We start from the raw sequence: 24,888 nt of genomic DNA on the forward strand, positions 1-24,888 counted from the left end.
AAAGTCTTTTAAGAATTACAAATAATAACCTAAAACACCTGGCATTAACAAAATACAGATGCATATAAAGGACATTTTAAAATGATATATGTTTCATGTTTTTGTCTTTTAGGACTATTCAAGGTACCACAGATACACAATGTAAAACTCTTTAGTGAAGTATGTTCACTGCCCACTCTCACCCCCACCCCACCTGTTTTTGCTTCGGACATGAATAATACAGGCTATTTACTTGAGTAATTTGCTTTCACATATCAAAGAGCAAACACTGCACTACTGATTTCTGCAAAAAAAAAGTGTTTTATCTTGAATGGTATCAAAGTGAGAATTGATTCAAAACTTACTGAAAACATAAGAGAGGCAATTTTGTAGAAAAATTGTTTTTAAACTTTTGTTTGATAAGCAAAGTATAAAAAAATGTAAACAATACATAAAACTTAAAATATAAAATGAAAACTAAGGGAGGGTCATAATTTTTTATCCTTAACACAATGAGAGATCTGATTAAGAATACTGAGTATTTGGCCAAAAAAAAAAAAAAGTTTGTATCTAAAAAAAATTATGAACTTTAAAAAATGAAATGCTTATAAAAGTTTAAAGTAAGTAATTAACATGTCTGGCGATTTTAAATTATCTCAGAAGCAATGTAAAGTTTTCAAAATAAAATCATAAATTGGAGAATTTCCATGTAGATTTGTAAAAATGGAATTAATGAAATTATCTAGCCACCAACTACTTTGTTTTCAAAATAAGTAATCCATGCAATTATTACAAAAACCAGTCCCTATATTCTGTGTTGATTATAGCAATCTGTAGAAGCCAAGCAAAGCCTAAAAAGCAGTGCTTCTCCATTTTTAACATGCATACAAATCACCTGGAAAGCTTGTCACAGATTCTGATCCTGATTCAGTAGGTACAGGGTAGGGGCAGAGATTCTGTCTTACTAACAAACTCCCAGGAAAGGCTGTTGGTCTGTATCCCATTCTTAGGGTAGCAAAATTCTTTGATATAACAATTTCAGTTCCTATTTACATCTTTATTATTTGAACACAGAAATGTCATGAAAACAACCTTGATTTCATAAATTAGAATGTACTATATCTAGGATTGAAGCTTAAAAAGAGAAATATCTAATTGTTTTAATTGATGATACAATTATCAATGGTTAAATTGACACTTTTTAAAAAGCATCTACTTTTAATTACTGTTTTGATGCATAAAGTTTGTTCAAAATTAGTAAATTTATAGATGCCATCCATTCTTTGATACTTATCGTAAGACCTAAGACAAATTATTTAACTATATGATCTAAGTTTCCTCCCCTGTAATATACCGATAGTACCTACCTCACAGATTTATTGAAAGGAATAGATAAGGTAATACATGTCAAATGATGCTTAGCATAATCCCTGATGGTCAATAAGCAGCAGCTCTGGGTCTCAATATAAGCCACCTTACACACATGCCTCAAACTCCACCCCCAACACCTCCCCCACAAACCATGTCCTCAATATTTCTCCAAACTGTGTTTCCCTTCAACTTCCAAACCGCTCCCCCGCCCCCCACCAACTTTGTTAGTATACTATGATTAGAGTAACAAATGGAAACCAAATTTTATGAGAACAAACTTGTACAATAATGCTTCCACTTTAAAAAAAGTCAAGGAGTTGCTTGACTTACCCAAAAGGAAAAATAACAACCACAGAAAAATAACTCTCACAACAGAATCTAAGAAATTGCAACTGGAAATCATACCTCAAACCAGCACAGTGTGGAACTCAATTTTCTGATATTCCATGCAGATTCAACCTTTATTTGTTTTGGAGAAAAGAATACTGTCACATTAGACATAAAGTCACGTAAAAATAAAGCAAATATACCCATTTACTCAAATAGTGTCTGAGTATTAATGTCTGAGAACTGGTTCACAGCTGCAGAAAATAATGGCTTTACTAATGGAGAGGCTATCAGGGACAACTTTCTGTCTACTTTCCTTGGGATTTTATAAAATAAAGCTTTTCCACTGATAGGAGTAACAGAAAACAAAAGTAAATAACCAAGGGCTTTGAAACTAAAAATTAAAGCAAAGTGACGATAACTCAATTTCTGTCCTTCTCAAATAAAGTAGCTGCCTCACAAACATTCTATAAATAATCTAAGGAAACAAAAATAATATTGAAGTGTAGCCTTTGACACTTAAAAAGCTAATCAAGAATTTGGCTTATGAGTAAATTCTAGAGAAGGTTTCAAAGTTGCAAGACTTCATGATTTCAAAAATGCAAATACAAGAATCAAAAATGGTAAATTGTATCAAGTGTAGCGAAACAGTCTCTAATTTTTCTCAAGCAATAATATAAAACAACTTTTGTCAAGAAAACATTTTCTCCAATTGTAGTGTCTTTAAAATGAGTAGAAACACAACACATTTTCAGTTATATTATGCCCTTGATACACTTATATACATATTAATATTCATTTTTGAGTAAAATACAATCCTCTAGAGTCACTTTAGAAATTTTCAGAAGATAACAAAAAGTTTGGCACATATCAAATTCTAATTCTAATACTATGCTAACGCTATGATTTTGAGTGACAAAAACAGATTAAGCAAAAGTGTATATGTTACGGTCCAATGTAAATACACATATACATACATAAATATACAGGTGCACACTACAAAAAGACTGGAAAGAGATATTTCACTTTGTAATGGTAGTTATTTCTGATGGCTGAAATTACAGGAAATTTTAATTATATTCTTTCCTTTTCAATGATATGAAGTATCTGGGCAATTTTAAAAGAGGAAAGAATATACTCAAGTCAGAAATAATCCCTTGAGCAAAGAAAATTATAAACAGGTGTGCATTAACTAAAAAGACTTTTTTGAGTTTTCCAGCCTTTCTGATATATGTTCAGAAATATAGATGAGAAAAAAGTTAAGCTTTTCATTTACAAAATCAAATGTGGTTGAAGAAGAGAGGCAATAAAATCTATATGATTACAAAAGATCACTTCAAAGAAATGATGCATGTTTAAAATATATGATTCATGTACAACTTTTTAGAAGCACACATGCTGTATAAATTGCAGGATATTTGTAGGTAAATGCTAAGATTCCTTTTTTTTTTTTTTGGAAATGCTATCATACCTTCAATCTGCACTGACCGATAACTTGGAAAAAGAATATAGATGGGCAGGTAAAGTTCACCCCCTTGCCAAAGCTAAGTGTCCTGTGACAACAGCCCTCTTTGTTGGCCAGTCATCTCCTAAGCGAGAACTATCCTTCTTCTCCACCCTCAGCTTTAACTCTTAGACTTCTCCACTCTACTGTTTTGTAGAAACTAATGCCGAGAGAGAAGAGAAAAAGACCAAGTAGTACCATGCCTTCACGTCAGTACCCACCACCAACACACACTTGCACCTCTGCTTGGAGCATTTCCTAAATAACTAACTGCAACAGTTTTACTGTAAAGATTTCATGTTTTAACACAGTAATACATTAACAGAGATTGATCACTTAGTGCAGGAACCTATGTCAACAGGCGCACACACGTGCACTTACATTTTTCTCCCCTTCAGTGACACGCATTTCATAGCAATATGCCAGAAGGATATCAATCAGACTGCAGTACACTTGATGATGGGCTCTCTTGTCCAGCAGGTAGGATTTATTGACAAATTTTCGTAGCTGATATTTCTCTTCTTCAGAAAAAGACACTAGAAAAAAATGCTTTTAAAAATTAGATGTTTCATTTCATTTGTAAAACTCCCCAGTGTGGAAGATTTGTCAAAAATAGAACTTTGATTATAGAAACTGAAATAAAAGCTATTTCTTTTTAAGTCTGGTATATAAACAACCTTTTAACTAGTTTGCATTCTTAGTTTATTAAGGGCTCTGTATTTGCTCAAACCCTAGTAGGTCTAAAAAAAGAAGAAATTTCTTAATATGATATACTCCTTATTTCCTGTTTTTTTTTGTTTTGCTACAGTATTGAAGGCATCTAAATTCAGGCCATTAAGTGGCTTTAAAATTAAGATAATACATTTGACAACAGAAAACACATAATAGCTAAATAAAACACTGAAAATATGCAATACCCATTTTGAAAGTTCTGTACAAAAAATATAGGAAAATTCCTATATTTTAAGGGCATAGTTCTTATTTTTTAATATTCTTTACACATGTACACAAAGTTTAACATAAATGCATAAATATGACTATATGACACATATTAGACTTGTGGGAAGAAGATGTTTCAACAGTCTTTCCTTCGTTTTCTTCTTTTGCTTGGCACCCTCCCCATCTTCATCAGTAGCTTCCTTCACATTAAAAACCTACTATATATCATTCTGTATTTTATTTCACACTCATGTAATCATGTACAGACACACAAACATGTATACAAGGAAATTTCTACCCTTTTTTTTTTTTTTCATAAGAATTGGGTCATTTTTCTGCCTCTAGCCTCACTCAACAATACCCCTTGCAAATTTCTCCAAGTCAATTAGTAGTTAGCTAATTTTTGTAAACATTCCGTGTGTGCCGTGCTTTATACAACCACTTCCCCACTGATGGACATTTACTTTGCTTCCGGTTTTCTGCCACTGCTAATAATGCTGCAATAAATGTCCTTGTCGTATGTTCTTGAATATAGGATGTTTTATTTCTATAAGGTGGATTCCCAAGAGTAGGTTTACTCGGTCAAAACGTATATTTTTTAAAAGATGCTTTACTGAAGGCTACAATAACTCTCCTTTCCAACAGTCATGAACAGAAGTTCCCTCTCCTACACATATTTCTTAATCCCTCCTGGCAAGAAAGGTAATAGCTTCTTAAAAAATCGTTTCCAGTTTAATGGATGTAAAGTGACTGTGGTAGGCAACATTCTAAGATGACCCCTGATGAGTCACATCATTGTGTGGGGAGGGAACTGTGACTTGCTCTATCCAAATAGAATACAGCAAAGGCGAAGGGACAGTGACTCCCGCTGTTACATTATGTTATTAGCAGCCTGGAGCCAGGGATTCACCTGCTGGCTTTGAAGAAATAAGTGGTCATGTTGTGAGAGGACCACGTGGCTGGGAACAGTGGGGATTCTAAGATCTGAGAGCAAACCCCAGCTGACTACTCTCAGCAAGAAAGCGGGGACCTCAGTTCTACAGACAAGAGTATAGAACTCTGCCAACAATCGTGTAAGCTTGGAAAAGCTCCAGAAAGGGACAAAGCTTCCCACACCTAGATTACAGCTGTGCGAGACCCCAAGCAGAGGAACCAGCTGAGCCATCCCCAGGTTCCTGACCCTTGGAGACAGTGAGACCGTAAATGGGTGTTGTGTCAAACTGCTAGGTTTGTGGTAATTTGTTATGCAGTAAGTAACAGGTAACTAACACAGAGGCATAACATGGTTACTTCAAATAGCATTTCTCTAACTGTAAACTTTGAGTATCACGTTTGTTGGAAATTTGGATTTGCTTTACTGGTACCCATTTCAATGTGTTTTGCCCATTTATTTTTTCTATTGGATGGTTTCTCTTGTCAAATTTGTAAGAATTCTTTGTACATTACAGATATAAATCCTAGTCATCTCTTTAAATTTACTGCTTGTCTACTACTGACTTTGTTTATGGTATCTTTTGCCATTAAAGGTTTTGTTTTGTTTTTGGTGGCTATGGAGGGTTTATAGATAAAATTAATTTTTTTAAAAGTTAATATGATGGAACACTTGAGATACGTGCATTTCACTCTCTGTAAACTTTACCTCCAAAAAAAAAAGCAAATAAAAATTAGAAACACAGGTTTAAAAAAAAAGTATATTTTAGGTAGCCAAATATGTCCATCTTTTCTTCTACAGATTCTGGATTTATAGCTTTGGTTAAGGTTTCCCCCACCCCTGGATTGTACATGAAGTCTTTTAGATTTTCTTTAAGATTTATTGTTTTATTTTTTACGTTTAAGCCTTTAATCTATCTGGAAGTTATTTTTTCATATGTTTTAAGAGTTCAGCTTATTCCAGATGCATAGTTAATTGTCCCAGCAGAGTTTATTAAGTAATCCATCTTTTTCCACTGTATTAAACCACCACCTTTGTCAAATAGGTCTGAAACTTTTGTTAAAAATTATTTGAAAATTTTTTTACATTTTGTCACCATTGTGAACACAGTATTTTCAGCATTTCTTGTTGACAGAAGAGAGAAAAGCAATTTCTTTTTAGACAGAAAAAAACAAAATACTTTATATCCACATTGGTAAGTCAAGTAAGTCTGAGACTGTGGTTCCTTCTAAGTTTCCTTTGAAGTGTATGATAAACACAGTCTCTCAACATAAAGTCTTCCATATTATAGACAAAAGGCAATGTAACATGCTATCTATTCAGTTAAGTATTTTCTTATGTTAACCAAACATAAGTGTTATTATTTCCTTTTTACAATACATACATAGTGAAATTCATCTTGTCTTAGAGCAAGATTTACAGGAGAGTAACAGCTAGAACCATAGAGGTACCTAAGTCCTGGCTATTTTAAGTAAAACGTGCCTACCACTTGTCTTACAGCAATTTTTTTTTTAATGTAAGCATCCAGATATGTAAAGTTACCTCTATATAAAAGTGTTGTCAATCCCTTACCTCCCAAACTAATTCTTAATTTTCCTTTCAAGCTGTACCAAGAACCACTTTCAAATTTACTTAAAAAAAATTTTAAGCTCTATAAGAATTCAGCTTCTAGTTCTGGTGCTTTATAGCAAGTATATCAAAATGCCTTTCACCTCTTTTTCTCCAGCTTTTAGGATTGCCCATTATATTTAGGTGGACAGGCTAAGCTGTTACAACAAAGAGACTGAAAAACACAGTGGCTTAAATAAGATGGGAGTTTCTTTCTGGTGCTATGATCCTGAGTGCAAGATCCAGGGCTGCTGGGGTAGGAACAGCCCCATCTCTGGGTCCAAAACAGCCACTCCAGGTTTTTTTCAATTTTCCAACTAATGGGAATAAGACAAGAATGGCAAGCACCTTCTTAAAATCCTGACCCAGAAATCACACATTATCATTTCCACTCAGTTTCCATCAGCCAGGACTTAGTCGCATGCCCACACCCAGCTGCACGGAAGGAAAGGAAAAGTAGATTCTAGCTGACCCACCATGTGCTAAGCTGTAACGCAGAAAGGCCTCCTGCTAAAAGAAGGGGACAAGGGATAGTAAAAGACAATTGGCTGTCTCTGCCACTTTATCAGAGGTCAAAAATTATTAAACTGTCTTGTTAACATTTCCAAACTACTTTCTTGATAGTGAACCACCAGTCTCTTTTTGTCTCTGCTCAGAGAAAAAGACTGCCTTTCTGCTCATCAAACTTGGCAAGAGCCAGAAGGAAAAGAATATGATTATTCACACATGCTGGACCTTTTTCACACGCAATTTTCTAAACTTATTCTGTCTTCTTATGAGCCTTGAATTTAACATGGTCTCTTTTTGTTTTAAAGCTTCCAGCAATTTTGAAACTTGTCCTCTGTAAAAAAATCTTAAAGACATTTATTTCAAATTACTAAAAGCAATACTCCTTTTACTCACTGAAATACACTTAGTACAAAAAAACAGGATTTTGCAATAAATGTCTATTTTTCACCCATGTGAAAAATCCTATTTAAAAAAAATGAGAATGAAAGAAAAAATGTATTTGTACAAATATTGTTCATATAAACCACAAAGAGCACTATGGATGTATTTAATTTGCTGGCCAGCAAGGTAAAAAAAATGTGTATATGTGTGTGTGTGTGTGTGTGTGTGTGTGTGTGTGTGTGTGTATATATATATATATGTTTTTTCACTTAATGCAATTAGGTATCTGATTGACATAAAAAATGAAATTAATAAGATAAACTGGGTGTTGATTATCTCATTAAAGGACTTATATGAAGACCCCTGCATTTAAATAGAAGCTCTCAGTTCACTTTAAGTGATTGAATTTAAGGAATCTGTCCAAGAACATTCTCATTTCATGAAGAAAGTATCCCTGACAAAGTATTTTAAGACCCCATGTATTTAGCAAGGTTTGAGAGAGACTATTCTCTTGGGAATGGCTTTTGAGATGTTCATTAATTTAGCTAACAGGCAAGTGCCAGGTGTTCATGGTGATATTATCTCACAAGACAAAAGGCTTTATATCCTAGTTGACTAATAAAGATCTCTGCCTCCACATAATTCTGAATCACAAAATAAGCGTGCCTAGAACCATGTAACAAAACATTAACTCGCCTACATGTTTATTCCTCCATTCTTAAGTTATAATACCTGCATATGTTTAACGATGTTTAAAGGGTGATGTGGGAACTGTAAGTTCTGAAGTTACATTACTCACGTGTAAATGCGTCAACATACGATAGGTAACTTTCAATGACTGTGTACATAAGAAAAGCCTACTTGAATGTACTCTTCTGAATTCTTGGCTGCTAGGTGCCACTGAAACACCTTAGAACACTACCAACTTTTTTCTGAGTGTTTTTTAAGTTGCATTTTGGCCTATTTAGTTCATTAACAATACAAAACATATGTAAATTCTGAATCCAAATTAAGAAATTAGGGATGACAAAGAACAACCACCACCACCACCACCATCACCCAGGAAATCACTAGAGAAACCGAAAGTCTGAGCTCCCTAAAGCCTTTTTTATTAGAGCTGAAAATCATATCACCCAGAGGGGAACCTGGGGAGGTATGCACATAACCCAGGTCTAACCAAGCAGCAGTACTAGAAATAACTACAGATGCAGTGCCAACAATACTTGGATGATTGCCACCATGAGTAACATTTGTCAAGCGTTTGTATGACTTAGCTACACTACAAAGCAGCTTTGCTATATAGTTCAGTTAATTATACTTCCAAAAATAATCTACAGTGAAACAAAAGCCAGCTGAAAGCTCAATTCATTTGGGGAAGAAACGATTGCTTTTGCATTGAAGAATGTAGCCTAGGACCACCTCCCAACATTAAAAACCCCATCCATTGACCAAAAGGGGGATGTGAAAGGAAATGAAATAAGCTTCAGTGGCAGAGAGATTCCAAAAGGAGCCGAGAGGTCACTCTGGTGGGCACTCTTACGCACACTTTAGACAACCCTTTTTAGGTTCTAAAGAATTGGGGTAGCTGGTGGTGGATACCTGAAACTATCAAACTACAACCCAGAACCCATGAATCTCGAAGACAATTGTATAAAAATGTAGCTTATGAGGGGTGACAATGGGATTGGGAAAGCCATAAGGTCCACACTCCACTTTGTCTAGTTTATGGATGGATGAGTAGAAAAATAGGGGAAGGAAACAAACAAAGAAACAGACAAAGGTACCCAGTGTTCTTTTTTACTTCAATTGCTCTTTTACACTTTAATTGTTATTCTTGTTATTTTTGTGTGTGTGCTAATGAAGGTGTCAGGGATTGATTTAGGTGATGAATGTACAACTATGTAATGGTACTGTGAACAATCGACTGTACGATTTGTTTTGTATGACTGCGTGGTATGTGAATATATCTCAATAAAATGAAAATTAAAAAGAAAAAAAAAAAAAACCCATCCACACCTTTGAGAACTGCAAAGGGCTCCCATCAGGAAGGAAACAATGTCAGTCAGGTCTCTTTCTCTCCTGAATATTTTCTAGTTCTGTTACTTTGAAATCTTCCCTTCCTCTCTAGATTCCCCTTCCCAGACATCCCTGTCTTCTCTGAGTCAACGATTAAATCATTCACTATCTGGCTTCTCTCAGAGCAATGCAAATGTGCCTACTACACTGTACACTTACTGGAAACAGATCAAGGAAACCAGAAGGAAATGTGCTGCATTCAAACCTTCGGCCTAAATGGGTAGCCCTGCAGTGTTACAACTTTCAAAACTGACACTGACAGTTATCTCTACAAACACTGAAGAGCTCATTGGTGCCAAACAGGACGGCCCTGCTAGGAAGATCATTGACTATAAATGTTATGTGGTGTCATAACAAGCAATAATGTGCCAAGATTCTTGGGCTGAGATTAACCACTGAAAGACAACATGGGAAATGTGGTGAGTCCGTCCTCATGAAACCAGAGCTCAATGGGAGCACAGCATTTAACACTTCCGTTTACAAGCCTTTGGGGAGGAAAATCGGGGTCATTACAAAGCTGAAGATGTTAATAGAAGTCTCAGGGCTACAATGAAAATGACAAGAATCCTAACCACGGTGAAGACAGGGACCATGGTTCATCAATCACCTAAGACTTATCTGGAATTCAAAACAATCCAGGTTAATACTTTATGATGAAGGATGAATAGAAATCCACCTGTCACCTGCACTGGTATGTCTGGCTGCCAACATCTGATTGAGGGAGCATTAAAAACATAACACCCCACTGCTATGATTCAGAGAAGAAGCAGGCCGGGAGGCAAGGAAGAATAAACAGGAAGAGAGGGGGAAAAGATATAGCAGCATTATGCTCCTTGCATAAATAGTGAAATTTTGGGGTTATTTCTTTTCTCCCATATTTTAGCCTCATTCAACACAATTCAATACATTCTTCCAATTTCAGGAGTCTCAAATATTTGAATGAGAAAAAAAATACAGAAAATTATCAATAAGAGATTTCACTTAGAAAATGTATAAATTTGCAAAAATTGTAATTTCACAGAGAAGCCATTCAATTCCTACCTTTTGTACCATTGATTTTTCTCAATAATAATATCTAACATTTATGATATGCTGAAGCTTTTATATATATTATATCATTCAATCCTCAAGACAACCCTATGAGGTAGGCATAATAGGATTTCCACAGCAAGATGTTAAACACCAAGCTCATCTTCTATTTAACCCCATAAGTGGCATACTTAGAAGAACTCAAATTGTTCTACCTTCCATCACTTGCCCTTGCTATTTTTAAACTGATTTTTAGAATGAATCACCATTATATCTTAGCAGACTATCACTGTTCCTGAAGCATCGTCTGGATATATGCCACGGGTCAGACAAATGGTCAGGAGGGCCGGTGGTTAAAAGGACGGACAAGCTCAATCTCCTATTAAAATTATACCCAGGAAACTAACTCAAAGCATTGCTGACACAGGAAACAGGAGTAAGAACAACCCACAAATTATCAAAGTAGAACAAATTAGAATTTAAATCAAAGGTAATGCTGCCTTTTGATTTTTTGGGCAACTAGCTCACCCTTGTGGACAAAACACTCAACTACACAACCAGCGATTTCCTCCCAGACCACCTCATTAAAATACTGCACTAAAATTAGGGTAACAGATGCAGGCCAATGTATGTCATTGATGATTTAAGTCTGAGCAAAGTTTCTGAGCAGAGCTACGTGGCATCAACAGTTAACTACCCAAACTGCATTAACAACACTAAAAATCTGCCTGTGTAATTAAATCAAATATAAAACCGAGGTTCTGGTATAAACAATGTATTTATGAAAGTCGTTATAAATGAGTTTCTTTTGTGCATTAAAGTCAATTCTCTATTTACCAAAAGACGACAAGAAGTAATTTCTCAAACTGGTAGAAATAGTCTAAACCCTTCACAAAACCTAAATAACTTACTTAGCCTTTCCTCTCAGTAATCCTGACAGTGTTTTTCTTTAAAATTTTAAAAATGATCACGACTGGCAAAAGCCAATCCCAAAATGTTTACTACAATATTTATTTCTTCTATATATATTTATTGAATTCCCATTATATCACAGGCACTATACTAGACACTGGAAATACAGCAGATAAGCTAGACAAAGTCCCTGCTTTTAAGATGTTTTCTTTCTTATGAGGAGAGATAATGAACCAATCAATGAACAAACAAGAAAAATATTGAAGAGTGATAATTTCTAGACAGTGAATCAAAATAGTGTGATGCAATAGAGACCCTTTTGCTACTTCAGACTGAGCAGTTAAAGAAGACCACTGCATCATTTATAATATTCATAAAATTGTAAACAGCCCAAATGTCCATCAATTGTGATACAAATATCCAACAGAATACTTAGCAGCCATTAAAAGATTCAGGAAGATCTGTAAGTGCTGATAAAAAATCTGCAGAATGTATTACACACTGAAAAAAGCCAGGTAAGGATAGAGCAAAAATGGGTCTAAATTTCTTAAATATTTAGATACAGGCATATGTATCAAAAAATACTATAAACTAGTTAACAGTGATTACATTTAGGAAGTGATTATGTAAGGGTGGGGAGATTCTACATTCCATTCAACTCATCCTTGAGACTGTATGTCTGTCTATGTGCACAATTGTATGTATTCCTTTCATTTAAACATTAAATTTTTATTTTTAATATATATACAAAGGCCAAATCTGTATAACAGAAAATATGGGCCTTCTATACTTGATCACTCTAAAATTGTTACAATTCTAACTTAAAGACTTAATATATCAACTTCCCACTTAGAGAAAGCAGTAATAAAATGACCATCTAAGAAAGGGCTCTTTGCAGATAACATCTGTCTTAATGTTAGATATGGCACAGCCATCTCTTACGGTTCATAAAACTCCTCAGTTCAGCTTTTCACTGCTCAAGTTTGATCCCCCTACTCTCTGTACGGTACAGATGAAGATAACTGCTTTCTCTTAAAACCAGTTGTGAAAACTGGGGAGGACAATTCAAATTCATTCAACAATGGGGAGTAAGAACTGGGTCTTTTCTCACTATTAATAATACTAAAATATCTATACCACAGAGGCATGTTCAGATCTCTCAAGCAGATTATTTAATAACTACCAATATCCTGTGTGTTCATTTCCCTAAATTTACTAAAAAAATTTAAACTCTTCAAAAAGTATTGCTATGATTCAAAAGGAAAAAGTACTTCAAAAGATTTTCCCACGACATGTTAGTCTAATTACTGTGTGGCATTTTCCAGTCAGAAACGAAGACTCTTTTCCCAAAATGAGCAAACCAAATCATATCTTCACTTTATGAGGCTATTACAATTGTATGCTTGATAAACAGGGAGGGCAACAAGCTTGGTGTACCATCAGATTTAAAAATTAAACAAAAGAGCCTAATTTTGAAATTCTTACCTAATGTGGCGAGATTGTCCTGCTCCTGACTCTTCCCCAAAGAGGCCATCATTTTTGAATATATATCACTCCACCAAGGATTATACTTCAAAACCTGTTCAATGGCCTCATCTTCAAAAAAGTCAGCTCTGGAAGAAGAAAAAAAAAAAAAAATTGAATGGGCTTGTTACATAGGATAAGGTTGGTTTTCATTTTTTAAAATTTTACTTCAACTCATCATTGTCACACTAGAAATAAAAGTTGTTACTTCAGGGAAAGAGCGAGCCCTGTATTTACTTTCTTTATGGTCACCTATCACCATCAAACAAAAGGTAAGCAGGTGACTAAAGGGATATTTGACATTTCTGATCTCTTTAAACACTAGGTACAAAAAAGACTATCACAGTCCTATCCTACAGGCCCACTGTAGATACACTGATTTTTAGCATGTGCATTCACATTTTCTACCAAGAGGCAATCTATTTTACTTTGCCATGCTAATCTTAAAAGTCCCTTGATTTTAAACTTTTGAAAAAGAAAAATGTAACCTATGCAGAGAACAGAAAATTAATTTTCCTGCACTTTACTCTTAGTCTTAACTAGAAAAGTAACAGCTACATTCAATATATACCTCTCACACTTGGAGGACACTTATTCAGAAAATATGCCATCTTGCATTCAAAGTTGGAAATTAGTATTCTTGGGAAAAGAATGACAAAAAAGTATAACTTGTGATGAAAAATTCATTTATAGTACTACTTCAGTTAATTAGAAACTCAAAGAATTGTTCTGATAAATTGAGTTTGCTAACTGATAGTTTTATGATCTTAACTACCTTTTCTTTCATTTGAGATGTCGAAATGGTTCAAAATTAGAAGGATCACAGCTAACTTACTGAGTTCTTCATGCATGCCAGGCACGGTGCTAAGTCCTTTTCATCCACTATTTCGTTGAATTCTCCTACTATCACCATGGGCGGGGGTATGGTGAATACCCTCATTTCACATGGGTCAAAGCTGCAGCTCAGAATAATTGCGTATCTTGGCCAGGGTAATAAAACCAGTAAGGAGGGTGGCCAGGATTTGGACCCACTTAAGTCTTACTTCAGAATCCAAGCTCTTAAACAATTTAAATATTCCATTTTTATTCCTGAGGAAATGAAGGACCTATTGAACAAAACTGAATAGCTAATACATAGGAATCGTAATACTGATTATCAGTTTCTGTCAGGTGCACAAGGTTTATGACAAAAGGATGAAGAAGGGTTGCTTTATAAATGATTCCTGATAAGAGCCTATTTTCTTATTAGCTGTCTTTCTCTTTAAAGTGAAGGAAAACTTTTTAAATTGAGGTTCTACTATAGACTTTCCCTCACGAATCAGGGTGTTGACTTTTTCTAGGAAAAGAGTTTCAAAAAGGATAATAAGAGGAGAGTCAATTGTTAAAATGCTAAATAAGTCATTTATTTAATAAAAAGTATTGACTTTGTGCCCTGTTCCAAGCTCCAAGTTTATACTGATGGCCCTCACAGAACTTGCAGTCCCATGGGAGAGTCAAATGATTACCATATAGCATAAGTACAATGATCTAGTTAGCACAAGATTCTATGGCAAAATAAAATTGGGAGAAAAGGCAACATTCCAGGAGAAAATGTTATATGAGCCAACAAGCTGAATGATAATTAGCAGTTAACCCGATTACAAGATGGACGGGATAGAGTATTCTGGGCTGAAAGAATAGTGCAGCAAAGGCTAGGAAACAAGAAAGCATATGTAAGAAAAAAAATTTTTTTACGTTGAGAGAATAGCTGAAAATAGTTTGCTGTGGTGGTCATAACCTTGTCAGCCATGTTAAAAATACGGAGGATTTTTATCCCTAAGAACAACTGAACATTTAAAAGGTTTTACATAGGGTATTGACATCAGTGTGTTTTAGAAGCATCATACTCACTGAGGTTTAGAAAATTTTAAAGGGACAAGCCTGAAGGAACAGAAATAACGGTGGCCTAGAAGAAGATGGTGGCAGTGGCTATGGAGCAAAGTGGATGGATGTGACATATGTTTAGAAACTAGACTCCTCAAGACATAGGGGTTGAGGGAGCTGAAGGAGTCAAGGCGCGAGTCCAAGATTCTGGCCTGAATAACTCAATGGACAACAGTGGCCTTTGTTGAGACAGGAAGACAGAAAGCTAACAGACATGAGCAGAGAGAGAATGACTTCTGTTTGGGAACGGCCTTTAAGGAGATGTGAAAAGAGACCTGTCCAGCAGGCAGCTGGACGCACAAGTTTGATGCTCAAGAGAGAGACAAGGAAGTTGTGAGCATTTAGACCAATGAAAAATCCAGATGTCTCAGGGAAAACTGGCACAGTGAGAGAAAAGGGCTGTGGACAATGGAGTGCTGAGTACACTTGAGGCAAGCTAGGAGAAGAGGAGCACATCTGAAAAGAAGCTGTTTTCACCCCCAGGGGTAAAAGAAACCTGGCTTTGTAAAGCAGTATTTCTACCACCTCCATTTCCCATCCCTCCCGCCCCCAAAATTCAAAATTCTTAACAATGCAGTCAAAACAAGATGAACTACAACAAGGGAGCAGTGAGGAGGACTTCCTATGTTAGCTTGAAAGGGAGGATGCAAGGATAAGTAAAAGTTATTTAGGCAAAGTAGGGCAGGGGGAGAAAATAGCTGGCAAAGGATACCATGAGTAAAAATTAGTAAAATTAGTACATGAAAAATAGTGTGGTGTGAGCATGGAAATGTACAAGTTCATTATTGTTGCAGATTAAAATGTGGGCAGGGAGTGGTGAAAGAAGCTACAGGATCCTGATACCGAGAACTCCCAGGCTAAGGAGTTAGGAGCTTATGCTTTAAGTACAAGGAGAACCAAGCAAGGGATGAAGCTGATTTTCGTTTTCAGTACATGAGACATCACACCGGTGGTTTCATGATTGACAAATTTGAAGAGGGCCAGATTAGAGGTAGAAATACTAGTCACTCAGCTGGGAGAAGGCTGCAATAAGCCAGACAAAGATGAAGGCCAGAAATAGAAAAAATAAAGGAAATAACTTCAGGCTTGATTGGATGTGTGGGATAACAAAGTAGCAGTCAAAAATGAATCCCAGGTTTCTAGCCTGGGTGACTGGAGTGAAAAAATGGGGCACTCAATCAAGTTAGAAAATTCGGAAGACTTTACAGGTAAAATGATGAGTACAGTTTTAGACATGTTAAAATAGAGGAATCAATGGGCTGCCCAGTCCCTCTAAAAACCCTCAACCTGTCTTGTCTTAATAGCACTTATCACAATAGAAATATTATCTGCTTCCCTCACTAGAATGGCGGCTCCATGAGTACAAAGATTTTGTGATACTTACAATAGTGTCCCCTCTGTGCCTGCAACGCCATCTGGCATGCAGTACATTCAAACAAGTATTAATGCATAAATAAAAGAATGAGTGAATGAAATTTTATTCTAATGTTTTTTTCCTAAGCCTGGTGTTTTGAATAGAAAGTCACCATGGAAGTATGTGATCATCTTCCTATCTTCACAATTACTGCTTGAATTCTTGAGATCACCTTGATAAGTCCAAAAGCTTGAGTAATTTTGGGCAGTGCAACATTCTCACAATTTAAAACGACACCCCAAATGTTATATTACCATTTTTGATAATATTCTTATCTCACAGATATTTAGAATGCTGACTAAATTATTTTACTATTTCCTCACAAAGAAATAAATAGGCAAGATTTTATGAGTTAGTTAAGATAAAAAAAAAATAATATGCCAACTACTAAAAAATAATTTGCTTTGGGAGGGAAAAAAAACACTCTCCAAAAGAAATAGGAAGGCTTGGTTGTAGTAAGCAAAAGAGAAAAGACTATTACAGAATGATTCAAGATATCTGTAACATATTTTATTGTAAAAATAAATGCCCCAAGTCATTAATATGTGACTTTCAAATGTATAAATTCTCTATACAATCAATTTACCTCACCTACCATGTTGTAAGAAAGGGTTAAGTTCAGCTTTCACATAAAGGCCATAGGGAATAGGGAAAAATGGAGATTGGGCGGAAATGCTGGCTTAAACTAGCCCCGTGGTGAGGGGGAGGAAAGAGAGAGAGCGCACCATGATGTAAGTCTAGAATCAGCGCCAGTTCCTTATATGGGAAAGATAACCAGGGTTACTGGAATGTAAAAGGATGTGGGGGTATGGTCAAAGACAGGGACTCTCGGCGTTAACTCTCTCTGATAGGCTGTACAAGTCAAGGTTCCAAAGGCGGGATAGTTAGCTCTCTCGGATAGGCTGTATCCTCTGGCGTATCCATCCAGTGGAGAAACAGGGGAGGGACTTGCATTTTAGACCTAGAATATAAAACTTTGCTATGTTCTGTTGTTTGGCATGCCTGCCACATTTCTGGCTGTGCGTCAGTTCTTGCAAGATCGTAAATAAATTCTTTTCTTCTCCAGAACCCAGTGAGCATTTATTCCCTCACAGGTACCACTTCATTTCCAAGATGTTTCACTTGGGCTGAATTAAAAGAAGTTTCTTTAAGCCTAAAAAATCCTGACAGCATGAGGCGATATAATGACTTATAAGGACAAGTCAAACAACTAAAAATTTGTTATATATCATGTTAATGTAACACATAAGAGGTAAGACATTACATATCACATACATATATATTACATATTTATACATGTAATTTATGTACATAAATATGTAATGTAGTACACACAATGTATTACCTGCATAAGAATTTAAAGTAAGCCTTTTTCCTCCACTAACCACAACAAAAAAGCATTGAGCTAAAAAATTTTCAACTGAAAATTTAAAAGAAATTTATTTGTGTTTCATTCAGCTTTTTTTTTTTTTTTAACATTTTATTTTGGAATAAATTCAAAGTTATAGGGACAGTTGCAAAAACCATACAAACCCCATACACAGAACTCCAGCATTCCCTGATCCCCCCCGATCCCCCCCAATCCACAAACTTTAACATGTTGTCCCACTGCTATTTCTTTCCCTCCCTACCTCCCTCTCTCCCTATCTATCATCCATCATCTATTGCTCTGTCTTCTGAACATATGAGAGCTAGTTGCACACCTCCTTGAACAAACACTATAATTCTCATATATAATTCCCATGAACAAGAACATTCTTTTATGCAATCCCACTAAGCGCAGCTAAGAAGTACAAGAGATTGAACAATGATACAAAGCTTACATTCTATATTTCCTTTTCCTTATGTCTCAACTATGTCTCTTTGAGCCTCCTGTCCTCCATCATCCGATCCTATCCAGGGTCATCCTTGGCATTCAATTGTTGTCTATTTAGACCGTTTTTTTTTTTTTTTCTCAACTGTGGAAACATATATACAGCCTAAATCTTCCCATTCCACCCCCTCCCTAGCATAGTGGGATTAATCACATTTAGAGTGTTGTAACGCTATCACCTTCCCACCCTCCATTGCTAGAAATTTCCCTTCACCTCAAACAGCAACCCTATACTCATTTCTTAACTCCCCATTGCCCCTTCCCCCATTTCTCTTTGATAACAGCTTAACTTCTATAGGACTCATAGACTATGTTCCTATACTCCTCCATTCCCCCACCTTTATATAGTTCTTGTCAAAAATTACATATTTTACGTTGAGTTCAAAACCACTGATTTGTCCTTAGAGTTTGTGTATTTTATATAATGTAGGAAGTAAATAGTGGAGTTACAATTCAAACAATTATTGACTTCTATTTGTATTCCATTATGGTTGGAGTATGTACTTTGACTATATGCAATTTTCTTTTTTCTTCTTAAATTTATTGAGGCTTGTTTTATGTCCCAGTCTATGGTCCCTTCTGGAGAAAGATCTGTGATCCCTAGAGAAAAATGAGTGTCCTGGTGATTTGGGATGTAAGGTTCTATATATGTCTGTTAAAATTCTCTATATCTCTTTCTACTTTCTTTGCTTCTCTGTTGGTAGGGCTCTCTTTAGTATCTGGAGTAGGGCAGGTCTTTTATTGGCAAACTCTCTCAGCATTTGTTTGTCAGCAAAAAATTTAAGCTCTCCCTCAAATTTGAAGGAGGGTTTTGCTGGATAAAGTATTCTTGGTTGGAAATTTTTCTCTCTCAGGATTTTAAATATGTCATGCCACTGCCTTCTCACCTCCATGGTGGCCGCTGAGTAGTCACAACTTAGTCTTATGTTGTTTCCATTGTATGTGGTGAATTGCTTTTCTCTTGCTGCTTTCAGAACTTGCATCTTCTCTTCAGTATTTGAGAGTCTGATCAGAATATGTCTCGGAGTGGGTTTATTTGGATTTATTCTATTTGGAGTTCGCTGGGCATTTATGCTTTGTGTATTTATATTGTGTAGAAGGTTGGGGAAGTTTTCCCCAACAATTTCTTTGAATAATCTTCCTAGACCTTTACCCTTCTCTTCCCTTCTGGGACACCAATGAGTCTTACGTTTGGACGTTTTATTTTATCTATCGTATCCCTGAGATCCATTTCACTTTTTTCCATTTTTTTCTCCATTCTTTCTTCTGTTTTTTCATTTTCTGTTCTGTGGACTTCTAGGATTTGAGTCTTTGTTCAACTTCCTCTAATCTTGTATTGTGAATATCCAGAATCTTTTTAATTTGGCCAACAGTTTCTTTTATTTCCATAAGATCTTCTATTTTTTTATTTACTTTTGCAATGTCTTCTTTATGCTCTTCTAGGGTCTTCTTTATGTCGCTTATGTCCTGGGCCATGGTCTTCTTGATGTCCTTTAAATCCTTTGCCACGTTTTCGTTCCTCGATTGTAGTTCTTTGATTAATTGAGCCAAGTACTGGGTGTCTTCTGATATTTTGATATGGGTGTTTGGACTCGGGTTCTCCATATCATCTGGTTTTATCATATGCATTGAGATTTTCTGTTGTTTTTGGCCTCTTGGCATTTGCTTTGCTTGATAGGGTTCTTTCGAGTTGTTAAAAAAAAAAATGCCAATCTAATTTTTCAGAAACACGGGTTAGTGGCGTACACTTTCTCTAGCTAACCAGCAGGTAGCGTCTGTGAGTCACGTATACCCCTCAAGTCAGCTCTCCCCAACCCTGTCCCTGTGATGTGTGGGGAAATGATTCTTGTGGGGGTTCAGTTGGTGAACTCAGTTTGGGTGTGTTGCTAGAGCCGTCCGCCCTGAATGTGGGGCGTGTGTCCGGGTGGCCAGGGAGGCAGGGCAGTTTTGATATTCAATCCCCCCAGGTGTTCCTGGAGATTCAAGGCTGTCACTGTGGGCACGGCCCCAGGCAGGAGTTTATCCAGCCCTCCGGGGATCCAGCTACAAGCCACGGGGCTTCTCCCTCCCTCCAGCTCTCCCCTGCACTCCCCGGTCCTGAGGGTGTCTGCCGCAAGCTATCCTCCACGGCCGACACCAAGAGGCCAGCTCAGCTCGCTCCTGTTGTGTTTCGCTGCACAGTTTCTACCATCGGCAACTGCGGCCGCTCCTGGGTTTTTCCCTTTTTTTCTTTTTTTTAAAGAACCAGTCTGTCTCCAGCCGCCAACCGCCAGCTTCCCCACACCGCAGCATGGCTGCGGGTCTTCCAGCCGGCTTACTCACTCGTTTCGGAACGCAGACTCCTGGTTACACCAAGTACACAGCCCCTGTGGTGCTAGGAGGCCTCATCCAACTGGCGCATCGCTGAAACTGGTACTCTGGGTCACCTTCTGGTTTTTTTCTAGTATTTTTCATGGAGATGTTTTTTTTGTCCTGTCTCACCTAGCCGCCATCTTAGGTTCTCCTTCATTCAGTTTTAACACACACTTGGTGTGTTAAAACTCACTCACTTGGGTGAGTCGGTTATATAAATAATGAGTAATGAGTAACACAAAAATTACAATCAGCCAAAGTCTTACAGCTACCAGAAAAGTCTCAAAGAACTTTTTATCTCATGACTTCCACTTTCCTGATTTAGCCCGTGACTGAATTTAAACCACTTGCGTAAGAAGAACTATCCCTTGAGAAATGGAAAGAACGTTTCATGCATACTATTAAAGAAAATGAGCTTCTGGATAAAAAACAGAAGACGGAGAAAAATAAGGTTGCTTATAATATCACACTTCTAACTATAAATTCCAATTTCCTAATTCTCTCAGGCCATATAGCTATTCTTCTACTTTGAAAAGAGAAGTGATAGGCAGTTCTTCTAATTAAGCTCCCTCCCACTTGAAATCTCAGTCTTGTAAAGCTCGTTCTTTTTTTATGCTTGTCCAAGAAATTTGCTGACAATGAAATTTCCACTTTAAATATCAGCATGATTTGAAATGGGTTTCTTCAAATTATTCTTCAGTGGACCTTTAAAACCACAATTGGAGAGATAAAGGTAATTAGAAATGGTACTGCAAATGGAGTTGAATCTCCTTGATTCCTCTAAAATATAACATATCCTGCTCTTACCCAGTTTCTCTTAGGATGTTGAATAGTTCAACCATTTATCACTACACATCACTCAATGCATTTGTACATCACAAGATATATTTCTGCCATTCCAATTAGCATACTACTGTGTCACAGGAGAGAGAATGTTAATCACAAGAGCAACAGCAGTTAAACTTAAATAGTGCACATGAAAAGGAAATACAAAATGGCAAACGGAGGCTCTTATCAAGTACACTTAGTGGTGGTGTGACCTTGGGCAAGTCCCTTAAGCCCTTTTCCTCATCTTTTGTAAAAACTGATTTAAATAATCACATAAGGGCACTTGATAAGCAGGAAGAATTATACAAATATAAGGAGATATGATTATTATAGCTGCATCCAACTGTTTGTAAATTGTTGGCCCAGAACTGGGGAAGAATAATTGAGGTCTCTATCAACTTACGAAACCCGTCCTCCACGCATCCTGGGAGAGCCAAGTAGCCACAAAGGCTGGGTGACAATTGTCTCTTTGTAAGAGGTGCTGCTTTCCTGGTCAATGAGAGACATCACCGTCTCTCCTTCAAGTGACTATTTACTTGACGATTAATTGGACTAGTCCCTTAAGCAAATATAAGCCTGGTAGAGATGCATTATAGCCAAGGTACAATCACTGCAGCAACAGATAGGAAATACAGCAACAATTAAAATTAGATTTTATTATTTATACTCTCCTATGGAGAATAATTATTTGTTAACTTGAAACAAATCCTTGATTATAGGCGGTGGGGTTAGTGTTAGTGCTAATGTTAGGAAGACCCAGTATCAGCCAAGAAATGCAGTACCTATAGATTCAAAATCTTAAAGACATTGAAACATTTTTATTTATGTATATTATTACTCAAGACAGAAAGTCCACTTAAAAGAAGTGTAACTATTCTCATGAATTTAATCTACTATTTTTCAGCCTGGCGAGCACAAAACTTAAGAAACATGTAGAAGAGTTCTGTTGCTAGGAGGCACAACTACAAAGCAACATCCTACAAAGATCACAGATGTACAATGGTGGTAGCTTAATTTGAATGTCAATTAAGGTTTTGAGCTGCCAATAACTTCTAGAGTTCAAAAAGGACATACTTAGCACAGTTAAAAAGACATTCAAATTAAAAAAAAAAAAATTCCAAGTAAATTATTTACCCCTCAAAAAATTTCATACTCACAGGTAATGGTCAGGATCAAATTTGGCCAACTCAGCAGCCACACGTTTCTGCCTGCGTTCAGCTGCAGGAGTGAAATCTGGATCCTTGATATCAATAACATCACTCAATTCATCCTAAGAATACCCAGAAAAGAATAACTGCTCTCTCTTATTTTAACACTTAAAAATCAAATTCTACACAAAATGCCAAAATACAGGAGAAATCTATTTGATCAATATTACCAATGATGTTTAGATTCAAATCCAGCAAATGTTTATTAAGCATCTACTACTTGCCAAGCCTGGTAAAAGCCTTCACATAAATTATATCATTTAATCTTCACAATAAACAAACTGATTAGTATATATTAAAACTATAAAAGTTTAAAAAGAATGGAATAAACCACTGTAAGCAAGCAGGAACATTTAATTCTCCATCAATTCCCCATGCACCCCCTAGATATTTGAAACTTATTAAAGGCAGAATGGTTTGACTATCAGACCTACATATCGACTTTCCTTTTGTTTCTTCTTATACTCTAGCTCAGCTGGTTTCAAATAAGAATTACCATTATGAGGAGATTAAAGACTTTCAAGGGCAATTTTGATGTATATGACTTTCCACTTGGAAATTATTAAAACTAATCCCAAGTAATATTCAACTCTATTGTAATCGTCTCTACTGAAGATGTGTGCATGCTGATATACGTATTTCCCAAGCCGAATCCTAAAGAATGCACATATATTAAGAAAACGGTCTAGGATACCACTTGGGTTTATTCTTTTAATCGGAATTATGAAGAAACTTTATACAATACAGAAAATTCCTAAAACTGCCTTTTTTGCTTCTTCAACCTTCCCACTCCTACCACCAACCCCCAAGCAAGGCAAACACAGAAACTGAAAGAAGCTTAATGAATATTAGCTAAAAAGAAATCAAGGGAAATAACTTGGTAGAGTCACAGAGGCAAATTGTTAAGACAGATTTGTAAATAGAATTATAGGTTGGTGCCTAATCAGCCAGCTTAAAGTAAACTGCTGTAATGAAGAATCACCACAATGGAAATGACACACACTGAATTAGAAAGAGAAATCCTGGGGTACAGACTGCCCACACAATCAAAATTTCTTCTGCCTAATAATAATAAAAATCTCTCATCTCTACCACAATCCACTTAGTTCAAGCAGTATCAATAATAATTTAATCTAAGCACATTCACTTACAATGAAAGGATCCAGAGAACTTTTCGGAATTCATTTGAATATCCAGAACATCTTACCACTTGTAAGTACAAATATTCTGGACAAAAAACAGACTTACTAGCTATCCCCAAACTTATAAAAATTGGCATTCCAAACATTCCTTTGCATTTTAGTTCTGGAGACTTAGAACATACTTTCTCATAAAAATACTATTATAAATAGTAGTTAGATTCCCAGGGCAACCCACAAGTCTATTCAATTCCTAATACACTATTATAATAGAGTCCTAATGATACAAAGAGCTTAACAAGCACACAGCAACTGTGCCATGGGAAAATAATTTCAGGTTGCAATTCAGTCCATCAGAAGCATCTCTTCCCTGCCCATGGTGACCAGGACTGTGTTCTCCCACTTCCTCACCAAATGAAATTAGCTTCTCCAGCCACAGAGCTGGAAAAGGAAGTTCATGAGTATCTCTGAGGAAAGAAGGGACTGGAATACATCCACAGGACTTACCTCAAGGTAGCTGGATAACTTTGAGAACAATTTCCTGCCAGTCCCTCTCCCTAGCACCCTAAGTCACCTGCTTCCTTTCCTTCTAGCTCCAAGGAGTTCCACTGGCCCTCGCTCTCCGTAAATCTAAAGGTAACCTGATAAAGTAGAAAAAACATGACTTTGGAGTTGACAAACCTTGATTTAAATCCCAGCTGCAGAATAATGTACAACCTCTCCGAACCTCAGCTTCCTTACTGTAAAATGAGTCTAGTGACACCTCCATCATCGAGCTGTGTATATTTTTCCATTGCTGCTGTAACAAATGACCACAAATTTAATGGCTTAAAACAACACAAATTTATTATTGTACAGTTCTGGAAGTCAGAAGCCCAAAATCTCATTGGGTTAAAATCAAGGTTTCAGGAGACCTGTGATCCATTCTGGAGGTTTTAGGGGAAAATACATTTCCTTGCCTCTTCTAGCCAGGCTGTCCTCATTCCTTGGTCTGTGGCCCCACATCACATCACCCGACCCTCAGCTTTCATCATCAGATCACCTTCTCTTTCTTTACTTT

General features: G+C 36.4%; 1 protein-coding gene across 1 annotated transcript in view; it reads right to left on the minus strand.

Moving 5' to 3' along the window:
• Positions 1–24,888, minus strand: part of SHQ1 (SHQ1, H/ACA ribonucleoprotein assembly factor) — a 114,049-nt gene that overhangs the window by 58,246 nt on the left and 30,915 nt on the right. The window contains exons 5-8 of the mRNA XM_037800377.1: positions 22,639–22,751; positions 13,053–13,180; positions 3,563–3,717; positions 1,756–1,809 (exon numbers count right to left, since the gene is read on the minus strand). Coding sequence (XP_037656305.1) covers positions 1,756–1,809; positions 3,563–3,717; positions 13,053–13,180; positions 22,639–22,751 — 450 coding nt within the window. The remainder of the gene's footprint in view (positions 1–1,755; positions 1,810–3,562; positions 3,718–13,052; positions 13,181–22,638; positions 22,752–24,888) is intronic.

The sequence above is a fragment of the Choloepus didactylus genome, chromosome 1, assembly GCF_015220235.1.
Source record: "Choloepus didactylus isolate mChoDid1 chromosome 1, mChoDid1.pri, whole genome shotgun sequence".
Classification (NCBI taxonomy): Eukaryota; Metazoa; Chordata; class Mammalia; order Pilosa; family Megalonychidae; genus Choloepus; species Choloepus didactylus.